Here is a 10,880-nt window from a genome sequence, read left to right on the forward strand (position 1 = left end):
TACCCCTAACACTAACCACACTAGCCCACCACTCTACCCCTAACACTAACCACACTAGCCCACCACTCTACACCTAACACTAACCACACTAGCCCACCACTCTACCCCTAACACTAACCACACTAGCCCACCACTCTACCGCTATCACTAACCACACTAGCCCACCACTCTAGCCACTTTCGTTGACCTATCATTTGTGGCCAGGTCGCTTCTGAAAAAGAGCTACACACATCAGTGGGCCTTATCTGGTAAAATTAAAAAAAAATAGTTTAAAAGTTTAGTTTCAGTGTGTATATGAGATCGACTCAGTCTCAAATGAGTACCTGGTGTAGGGGGTGTAAACATCGCCACTAGGGAGACAAAGGCGGCCGGGCGTGGTTCTGACCACCCACCTCCTCGTGTGCCGTGCAGGCCATCCATCATAGGTGCTACTAGCTAACAGCACTTGCCCCAACAGCCTGTTCACACCATACGGGGGATCTTTGTCTTTGTGTGTTCGCCAGGGGGCGCAGTAGAGCCCAGACTCAGGGCGGGGATGATTCGTGTCTCCATGGAGACGGGATTGTTGATTTTCGTCTCCGTGGTTACCACGTCCGTTCTCACTCCGATCCACAGCCACCAACCCACCTCCACCACTTCCTCCTTCCCAGTTGCCTCCACTGCTTGACAATGTTACGGCTCTATTAACCATGAATATTTAACCACCGAGAGAGAGAGAAACACAAACATCAACTCTGGCTGGACTCCATCCGAGGTTTGTGTCATCACGTTCGGAGAATCCATCGTTGGTACGGCTCTTCTAGGCTGTCACATCCACGCTGACAACAGCAACGTCATCAGTTGTTTTTGTTGTTCTAGATTTGAAGCTTTCGTGACTGCAAGGATTCATATTCTTAGGTTTTTTCGGTAAAGTCACGTAGGTAAAAAAATTAAAATGTATAAAAGTAAAAAATAGTTGTATCAAGTAAGAGCTACAACTATCGTGGCTGTGACGGTTCCACCTGAAGACGGATGTTTGTGTTGCCTCCGAAACGTCGTGATTTTTATTTTACTTTTATTAATTTAAAATTTTTACCTACGTGACTTTACCGAAAAAAACCTAAGAATATGTTTTTGTTGTGTTGTTTGTAGTTTTTCGTCGAGCCAAGATCCATATTTAGCCACGTTTCTGTTTGAACACTGGCATTGCACGCGCCCTTGCTTTGTTGTTGATGCTGTGTCCAGTGTGTGTAGAAATAAGCACACATTTGGCTTATTTCGAGAGAGTCCTTGCCATGGAAACATTTTTCCAGAATTGCTTCAAGCGAGTCTGACTGCTGATGAGTTGAATTAATGTCGAAACCGGTTCACGGTTTGCTTGCATTACACCAATGCTGCTGATAGGGTTCAATCTCAGAAGTCCACGAGGCAGATGGGGATTTAGACATCATACTGTATATATTATTTGCAAAAGAAAAGTGTTGTTGGCTGGCTGGCAGGACTTCATAATATTGTATGATGTGGAGGGGACATGTAACGGAAGGAGGAGGAGGGTGTTTTCGTGCTGTTCGCATTCTTCACAACGACGCTCAATGTTTAGTCTTGTGTTCTGTACTCATCTGGTGACGGGGGTTTTGCTTTGTTGGTGATCGAGATCATACCTTGAAATCAAAGAGACTTTGATTCTCAAACGGGCTCTCATCCGTTTTTATTTCAATGTTTACATCCATTGATCTGGTTTTGTTTGCCATCATCAAAGTCTCTCTTTTGAAATATTGCTCGTGTTTCAAATCAATGGTTAATGTATTTATTGGACGGGTAGCAGTTTAAATGTTTTTTTTTTAACTCGGAATACAGACTCGGATATTTTTTTATTTCTTCCTTTCAAAAAGCGCTCCACTAAACCTGATCCTGGCGTTGCCTTCAGTAGCTACCCTGGGTCATTCATGCTGTGATGTGCTTCCCAATAACGTCCTCTCCGACAGATGCCTTCAATACGTTCATGTCGACTCGGAGCACGTGACCTTGGAGTCGTCTCGCTCGCATTCAACCAGAAGCTCCGCTGAGCAGCCCTCATGCGTGGCCTGATGAATCACGAAGCGCATCTGTGAACACCGCACGGAAACTTACACGGTAACGCGGACGATGCGTTCCTGAAATGCGCAACGAACATACAGGCGACTTAAATCGAAGCGATCCACGGGGTCGGTTGGAGGCGAAGGTTGAAGCGCCACCGTGGCAGATTTGCTTATTTTTTTTTATTAAACCCTTTATATTAAGTTCGCTTGCTTGCTTGCTTGCGTGCTTGCTTGCTTACGACCGTGCAAATCTTTCGGTCGTTTTTTAACCCACTCCCCGTGATCCAATCGAGCTGACATTTTGCACACAGACTCGTTGTGCGAGACAATTAATGTTCGTGAATTTTTTTTTCAAAATTTTACACTGTTTAGGGAAAACAAATTAAATATTTAATTACCAATTGTTTAATACTGGCAGACAATCATCTGACCCATAGGTGGCAGCCATCTCAAGCCAGAAGACGAGAAGACTCTAGCCGCCACGCATATAAAGGATTTATAGTGAAAAACTTTGTTTTTACGGGTTTACTTGTTTATTCTTCGTACGGCTGGGCGAAGCAGTTAGAGTTTTAAAGTCGAGGTTAGCGATCCGTTCAACGTCTTCGGGTGCTCGCGATGCACACCGGGGAATGGATCTCTCAGTGGCAATGAGTTCGGTTGGTGGGGGCGATCGTCTGCCTTGGGTGGTGGCCACGGTCACAATTTGTGCTGCTCCTCTCGTGCCACTTGTTAAGGGGCCGCATCTTCTCTGGCCTGTGGGATGATGATGATGATGACGGTGTACGATTACACTGGTCAACACACTTTTTCTGGCATAAGGTATTCCAACGGTCTTAATGTAATTTTGGGGTGCTGATTCCAAATCTGGCATCAGTTTTTGTCTATCACATCAGGTTTTTGAGATATCAAATATTGCATTTTCAATAAAAACAGCAAATTTATGCTCATATACGAATAGCTAAACAGACATCCATACACGAATAAGATAAGATACAATATACAATAATAATTATTGTACGTACGTTGAACTTCTTTCGCACCGTACGTAGCCGACCGTGCTAATCGGAGGTGCGGGATGATAAAGATGATGATGGCGATGATGATGACAATCGCTGTGCCCCTAAGGCTTGCCGGTGACCCCGTGATGGTCCTGTGGGGGACGGACATGCGGAGACACATCACCGTGACGGTGCCCCGCGGGGGGCTGGAAAGTCGCGGGAGCAGCGGGATCGCTCACAGCCCCGGCGGCCGGACGAGCAGCAGCAGCAACAACAACAACAGCGGCATCAGCAGCAGCAGGAGGAGGAGGTCGGCCACGGAGAGCCGCGTGGCCCAGGGTGAACGCGAGACGCGGGCCCCAGCGGCTGCCGGCGATGAGGCCGCCACGCAACCCGGTCGGGCCCACGCACCGGCCCAACAATTTGTCGCGACGTCCAATCTGCACAGGTGGGACCGTAGGGGCCCCCCGGGGGGGGGGGCTGCTGTGCCGTTCTTGCTCTGGAGATCGATGACGATCGTCGATGATGATCATTGATGTTCGATCGCCCCGTTGATAGTGTTCGTCGTGATTTTTTTTGTATCACTTAAGAGAGTGAGTGGGGCTGCCATCTTTCACTCCGGACCTGCTGTGAAGAGGTGACGACGACGATGATGATGATGACGACAATGACGATATAAACGTGCATCGCCTTTGCCAATCCACTGCTGGGTGATTGCTATTTTTCATGAAGCGTGTCTGTTGTAATCTGTAATTTGGAGAAAGTTTGATGGTGTCTCCCGGCCCCTTCAAAAAGAGATTCTTAGCTCAGTGATCCTTTACTCGGGACGAACTCTTCTGGTTCTGGCTTCCGATGGCCGACATCGGAAGCTAGAAGTTGGGGGCGTCGCAGTTGGCTCTGCTGCACGTGGCCTCTAATCCAGCGTTGTACCCTGACTCGCCACGAGAAGGCGGCAGAGCAAAACACGTGGACTTCCACCTGATCTGTCCATATGGCGCTGAGCGTTCCGTCTGTATGAGATAGAGTGTTTCCCCCTCACACGCGTGTGTTTTCCCCGGGCGCTGCGGTTTCCTCCCACATGTCATTAGCGCTCATTAATAGGCCGATAACACCTTCACATAGCGAGGACGGCAGAGCTTGGGAAATTGTTGGCGTCGGCTCACCATGTGGCCGCCCTCCTGCTTGTCTCCGAGGACGTCCTGATTCGTTGTCCCGCTCTACAAAAGTGAGCGAATCGCGGCGCGTCCCAAGTTGCAATGACCATACTTCACCACGCTGGTCGGCCGGGTCTCTTGGCCACACGCCCTCTTGGTGGCGCGCCGTGGCCGCTCGCTTCGCCCCCCCGACGGTCCCTGGAGGGCCATTCCGTGTTGGGGTGATCTTTGTCTTCCGTCTGCAGGGCTACACGAGAGGCGGCGGCGGCCTGCATCCAGCGCTGGTGGAGGTCTCACAACGGGCGGCTACTCTTCCTCCGGCTCCGAGACGCCCTCCACCTCGCGGTGAGAAGAGCCCAATGCGATACGACGGGGGGCGGGGCAGAGGGTGGGAGGTTGACCATACTTCACCACGCTGCTCAGCGCTGTCCAGCGACGAACGGACCAACGGTTCGGTTGTCACTCGCTTGTATCGTGCCATGGTCGGGAAACGGAAGCGTCGTGGGGGTCACGCAGAAAGGATAACGCTCATGAGTCCGCGGTTAGACGGGGGGGATAAATGTGGGGGCGCCGCAGTGGCGAGATGTTAACTCCCTCGCCTGGTATGCCGGAAGTCGTGGGTTCGATCCCCACCCTGACGCCTGTGTATGTGGAGTCTGCGTGTCGCTCTCTCTTCCCCGTGGTCGCATGCATTTTTCTCCGGGTCCCCTGGATTTCCCATCCACATTTAGAATCAACATCACGCGATTAGCGTATTTGGCTCTGGTTTCCTCCTATATATATGTAACATATCTGAAACATCTTAATACATAGAGAACTGCAGAGCAATATTTTTTGCGCCGGCTCATCGCCTGTCAGCCTTCCAGCCCGTGTGCGATCCCTACTCAGCGATTGTGTGAGATGCAATTTACATGGATGACGACGCTATATGAAGCCAAAATATGTTTTTGTATTTTATTTACCAGGGCGGCTATTGGATTCGAACCGCGAGCCTCTGCAACGAGCGACAGACGCGTCCCTACCCCTTGGTGGATGATGTGTGTGTATATATACAGCGTCGCTATCTCGAGGCTTTGTGGAAATCGAGCAGGCTTTGTACGAACACCGCCCCATCGTCTGCTCTCTCATCCGATGTCATCGTCCACCCCACCCCAGGAGAAGTGCCTGACCTACGACCTCCTGAGGAGAGTGAGCCCCAAAGAGGCGGAGCTCCTGAGAGATCCCAGCATGCAGTGCCGCGTGCGTCTTCGGTGAGACGGTCTTCGGGTTTCTTCTTTTTTAAACATCGCAGTTTGCCGAGCACCGCGGCCCAAACGCCACAACTACGAACAACACCAAGTTGAATGTCACGTGACCAGCGCATTGCACAGCAGGGTGGCACGACTCCCAACATGCCTTGTGTGCTTGTCACGTGACCAGCGCATTACACAGCAGGGTGACACGACTCCCAGCATGCCTTGCGTGCTTGTCACGTGAACGGCGCATTGCAAAGCAGAGTGACACGACTCCCAGCATGCCTTGCGTGCTTGTCACGTGACCGGCGCATTGCAAAGCAGAGTGGCACGACTCCCAGCATGCCTTGAGTGCTTGTCAGGTGAACAGCGCATTGCACAGCAGGGTGGCACGACTCCCAGCATGCCTTGCGTGCGAGTCACATGACCAGCGCATTGCACAGCAGGGTGGCACGACTCCCAGCATGCCTTGCGAGCGAGTCACGTGACCAACGCATTGCACAGCAGGGTGACACGACTCCCAGCATGCCTTGCGTGCTTGTCCCGTGACCAGCGCATTGCAAGCAGAGTGACACGACTCCCAGCATGCCTTGTTTGCTTGTCAGGTGACCAGTCATTGCACAGCAGGGTGGCGCGACTCCCAGCATGCCTTGCGTGCTTATCACGTGACCAGTGCATTGCACAATAGGATGACACGACTCCCAGCATGCCTTGCCTGCTTGCCACGTGACCAGCGCATTGCACAGCAAGGTGGCGCGACTCCCACCATGCTTTGCGTGTCGACGGCAGTGATGGCGGTGTTGTCAACCCTATTGCAGGCTGGCGGGCGACCAATTTCCACCCCGAGTCGTCTTCAAGATCTTCAGCCGGCCCGGCGCGACGAGCAGCACTTACATGAGCGGCCGCCGCCTGATCCAGCCGGCCAGCCAGGTGACCGTGGGCAGAGCCGTCCCTTAAGGGTATGGCGAATCGGGGCTCCTGCCCCGGGCCCCGTACTTTGGGGGGTGTTACACTTCCGGTTTAGGTTGAAGGCGTCGGGGAAGGGGAGGGGGGTGGTGCCCACACTGTGGGATTGGCCCCCGCATCATGTTCGAGAAGGGAGCGTGGTCAGGTGACGGAAAAGGACGGTGGAGTCTGCCGGTTTGAGCGAGCGTCCAGAGTCAGCGAGAATGATCGAGAAGGGGGGCGTGGCCTCGTGCTGAGATATAAGGGGGAGATGCGCGGGAGACTCGGGGCTGTTGCAGTGGGGGTCTCCGCCTAATGTCAGGTGAATGTGTCTTCAATAAAGTGCCCTCTAAAGAGAAGTGTGTCAAGTCGTCACTACACATGCCTGGTGCGGTGTGCAAAACATCGCCTGCTCGTGTCACCGTGCCGCCCGTAATCAAGTGTTTGCTCAGCACTTGCCCCAACAGCCTGCTAAAGGCTATATGGGGGGGGGATCTATCTTTGTCTTTGTCTAGGCAGCGAAGGACGCGCATCACATGATGGGCACCCGCAGCTTCTGCAAGCAGATCACGCTCGATGCTCAACTTCACGACAGGGCAAGAGTGACGGGCGAGGTGGACGTCACCACTGGCAAGGACTACATGCAGGTGTGGGGAGCGGCCACCTTTGTCTTCCTGGTGCCGTGGTGTAGGAAACATCGCCGCCTGTTGTAGTGTGGAACGTCCGCGCTGGGAAGACAAAGGCGGCCGGGCGTAGTGCTGGCCACCCACCCCTCGTGTGCCGTGCTGGCCTTCATAGGTGCTGCTCACGAACAGCACTTGCCCTAACAATCTGTGTATGGCTATATGGGGGATCTTTGTCTTTGTGGGGAGCAGTGGCGAAGGGGGTTAGCGCGCCGCGTACCCGGCGAACCCGAGTTCGATTCGCGCTCGCGGCCAGCAGACATCTGAAACGAACGAGTGCCTCTTGCGGTGTGTAAGCGTCAGTGCTGGGGGAGGCAAAGGCGGCCGGGCACGATTCTGACTACACCACCCCAATTTAGGACCTCACCGAAAAAGAGTCTTTAGGCAGAAGAGGGCCCCCACTGAGGGGGAGCTCGAGAGTACTCCTCGAGAGGACTGCCGCTCGTCTACTCTGGCCAGACATCTTGAAGGGCATGCCCACACTTTACCCCACCACACGTGACCTGTCGGGGGGAGGACGGGGGGGGGGGGGGTTGATGCATGAAGCGTCGTCCCGTCGTTTAAACTCGCCGCGCCGGAAGAGCCGATGGAAGCGGCGACGTCTGGACCGCCGCACCGCTCGCTCGCTCGCTCCACCTCGATGCGTTGCCCCCGCCTCGTTCCGCCCCCCCTCCCCCCGCAGTACGCGAGCTACCTGGATGAGACGGAAGCTCGCCTGGGAGGACGGGGCAACAGGTGGCGGACGCTGAGCCTGGCCGAGCTACCCCGCGGCGACAGGGGGCGGCGGGTTGCGGCCGCCGCTCCCTCGCCGCCGCTCGCCCCCGTCGTCGGGGATCGTCACTCCTACGGGGACGCCCGGCCGGGCGGCCGGTGAGGCACGGTGCGGTGCCGCGTGTGGATGGATGATGTGACGTGTGGTCGTGAGGATGGACCGAGCGAAATGTGCGCAACCGGATAGTAAGAATTAACACATTGCAATTTAACAATTGCTAATAGTTTATGGTTTGTTACTCGCACAGATGTTGTTGACTCTCTCTCTCTGGAGAAAGAGAGAAAACTATTCAGAGGCGCAGGAAACCAGACGAGCCAAAAGGCAGCCGGAGGTAATTCAAACGATTCGCCCAAGCTCTGCGATCCTATAATGCCGATACCTCGCAGCGTGGAACGTAGAAGTTGTGATCACTAATAATAATTAAAAAAACGCGCCGGGAAGCGTCACAAAATCCATGCGTGCGCACGATTTTTCTTCCTTGTTGCTGCTTGCGTGCTCCCCAGGTTGTCCTCGGGTTCTCCGGAGGTCGCTCGACACCCGACGCTGGATGCCTCCTCCTCCTCCTCGTCGTCAAGGCGACGCTGGCGGTCCAGGCAGGCTCTGCTTCGTCTGGACCGTTTGCGCCGTGACTACGGCCTCGCGCCTCCTCCCTCCGCACGGGTGGGGACTCGCACAAGGGAGGACGATGACGATATATTTCAACGTATTATATTTAATGTATTTAACTATATCATCAAGTTGCCGCTGCCGTGAATAAACCCGCCCCCCCCCCCGTGTTGTGTGCTTTGCCCCAACTCACAGGGCGACGACGAAGGTGACGCCGGGATGGGCGATCGCGACCGTGAAGCCTCCGTCCTCCCCAGAGTGAGGTCGGTGTTCGGCACAGTTTGGCAGAACAAAACGTCCCCCCCCCCGCTCTTCCACCCTCGATTCTCTCTTTCTCTCCACCCTCGATTGTTGAGAAGCGGTTGGAGGGGGGTTGGGGTGGGGGGGGGGGGCTGCTCGTGCGTTCGTCGCGCCGGAGTCATCTCGCGGTTCCGTCCGCCGCGCCCCTTCGCCGTCGGTTCCGATCGCGCCGCCGATATATCGGGCGTGCTCGTTGCCAGTGCTGCGCAGTCGAATATGCAAATAGGGTCTGGCTTTTTTTTACTTTAAATCACGATTGCCGAGCAAAAGGGGCCCAAAATGCCACGCGGCCAGCAACCAACGTCACGATTAACGCTGGAATCGTTAAGGCGCTAATTTGTTTCCTGAATTGAGCAAGGTTGTTGTAAGGAAAAGAGGCATAGGAATCTAGAGCTCGGCTATTATATTATGCAAGTGATCGATTACCGGTGATGGGTTCGATTACTCGACTAACCAGACGACATCGAAATATTTGGCAACGTCCCAACCACCTCTCTCTGTCTCTCCATGCGTGCCGCTGGACGGGAGGTGACAGGCTAGGCTTGTTGGGGGGGTTTCCTGCCTTCGGGCGGCAGGATGTGGTGGAAGCCGCGTTTTTTTTTCTTTCATATTCAGGAGCCCTGAGTAACCGGCCACAGAAAAGGCAGTCGATTACAATGTTTAAGTCTTAGCTCTCTCACCTGAATGTAACCACACGTCGAGACACTGAACGTGCGGAGGACACGGCAGTACGGAATTGAAAGAAACACAATCCGCGGCATCGCCCGCCTACCAACGTACCGATGCCTGGTGCCACAATAGGTACAGCTTCCAGTCAAGGGGGGCTTCCATGGGCGAGAGAAACAAAAAGTTAAACCTTGAGATGTGATGCAGGGTGCTTTAAGCGTTCGAAATGAGGACCTTGCATCTGCGCCTGTCCACGCCGGCCTTTTTTTAGTGGGTCATTTTATCTTCTTGGTTCTTTCGGTAAAGTCACGTAGAATGGAAACAATACAAATAATAAAATAAAACATGATAAAATAATTCTCACGACGTTTCGGCCACAATGCAAGCAGCGGCCATCAGGTGAAGACCAGGTCTGTCGGGGAGACAGCGTCTGAATGAAACAGCACCATGCTTGGAGCGTATATTTAAGCTGGGTTGGAAGGGGGGGGAATGGCGCCTTGACAAAAGAATTTGCATCTCAAGAGGAATTTTGCATATTTATGGGCATATTTATGGGAAATGCAGGTATGTGATTAGTACTACTTATGCCCGTGCATTATGCAGGACTATTATGTTTAATTTTATTATTTCTATTGTTTCCATTCTACGTGACTTTACCGAAAGAACCAAGAAGATGAATCACTGCAGTCACGAAAGCTTTAAATCGGGTCATTTTATTTTCCAGCGACGAGCCTACTGGCCGCGCGGACGCAACGGCGGACGAGCGTCGCCCGCGTGCGACCGCGGCGGAGGGCGGCCGGTGGGCCGAGGAGGCGTGGGAGGAGGAGGCGGAGCTCCTGTTTGCCTGGGCGCGAGATCTCTCCCTCGAAAGCCTCGACTTCTACGCCGACCAGGAGCTCGGCTGAGCCGTCGATGGCGACGACAACAACAAAAAACCCGCGGAAGCGCGGGCACGCACGCACGCGCGCGCGGCGTCCTTCCGCCAACAACGCACAGCGAGATTTGCACGTCTTCTTGGTTCTTTCGGTAAAGTGACGTAGAAGGGAAGTAATAAAATAATAAAAATAAAACATAATAAAAAAAAAAATTATTTAATTTTTTTTTATTATTTCCCTTCTACGTGACTTTACCGAAAGAACCAAGAAGATTAATCCCTGCAGTCACGAAAGCTTTAAATCGAGATTTTCACGGTTTGTTATTGATTCAGTGATTTTGGGGCTAAACGGAGCTCCGTTTAGCACGATGAGACCTGGTGTGCTACGTGTCTTGCGAGAGGAAAATGTTTTTTTTGGGATTGTTATTGCTGTCTTATGCAGCGTTGTGCGATGCAGTTTTGCAGTTTTGCATAAACGCTCTCGATAAAGCAATAATTATTATTACGAAGGCCAAAACCGGTCCAGAATTTTCTTGCGCATAAGGCGGATCTGGAAAGAGCCATCGGAAGATGGTGGCTACGCACGCACGCCG

At 53.1% G+C, this 10,880-nt stretch overlaps 1 protein-coding gene across 1 annotated transcript; it reads left to right on the forward strand.

The window, feature by feature from the left end:
- The first annotated feature begins 603 nt into the window (after positions 1–603).
- On the forward strand, positions 604–10,566 carry C50HXorf58 (chromosome 50 CXorf58 homolog). Its single transcript, XM_078878242.1, has 11 exons — positions 604–754; positions 1,965–2,112; positions 3,183–3,503; positions 4,455–4,554; positions 5,365–5,459; positions 6,260–6,371; positions 6,902–7,033; positions 7,752–7,939; positions 8,345–8,501; positions 8,643–8,710; positions 10,138–10,566. Exons 3-11 carry the CDS (start codon positions 3,202–3,204, stop codon positions 10,316–10,318), a joined length of 1,335 nt encoding a protein of 444 aa, XP_078734368.1. The 5' UTR covers positions 604–754; positions 1,965–2,112; positions 3,183–3,201; the 3' UTR covers positions 10,319–10,566.
- Positions 10,567–10,880: the final 314 nt, after the last annotated feature.

This window comes from Lampetra fluviatilis, chromosome 50, assembly GCF_964198595.1.
Source record: "Lampetra fluviatilis chromosome 50, kcLamFluv1.1, whole genome shotgun sequence".
NCBI lineage: Eukaryota > Metazoa > Chordata > Hyperoartia > Petromyzontiformes > Petromyzontidae > Lampetra > Lampetra fluviatilis.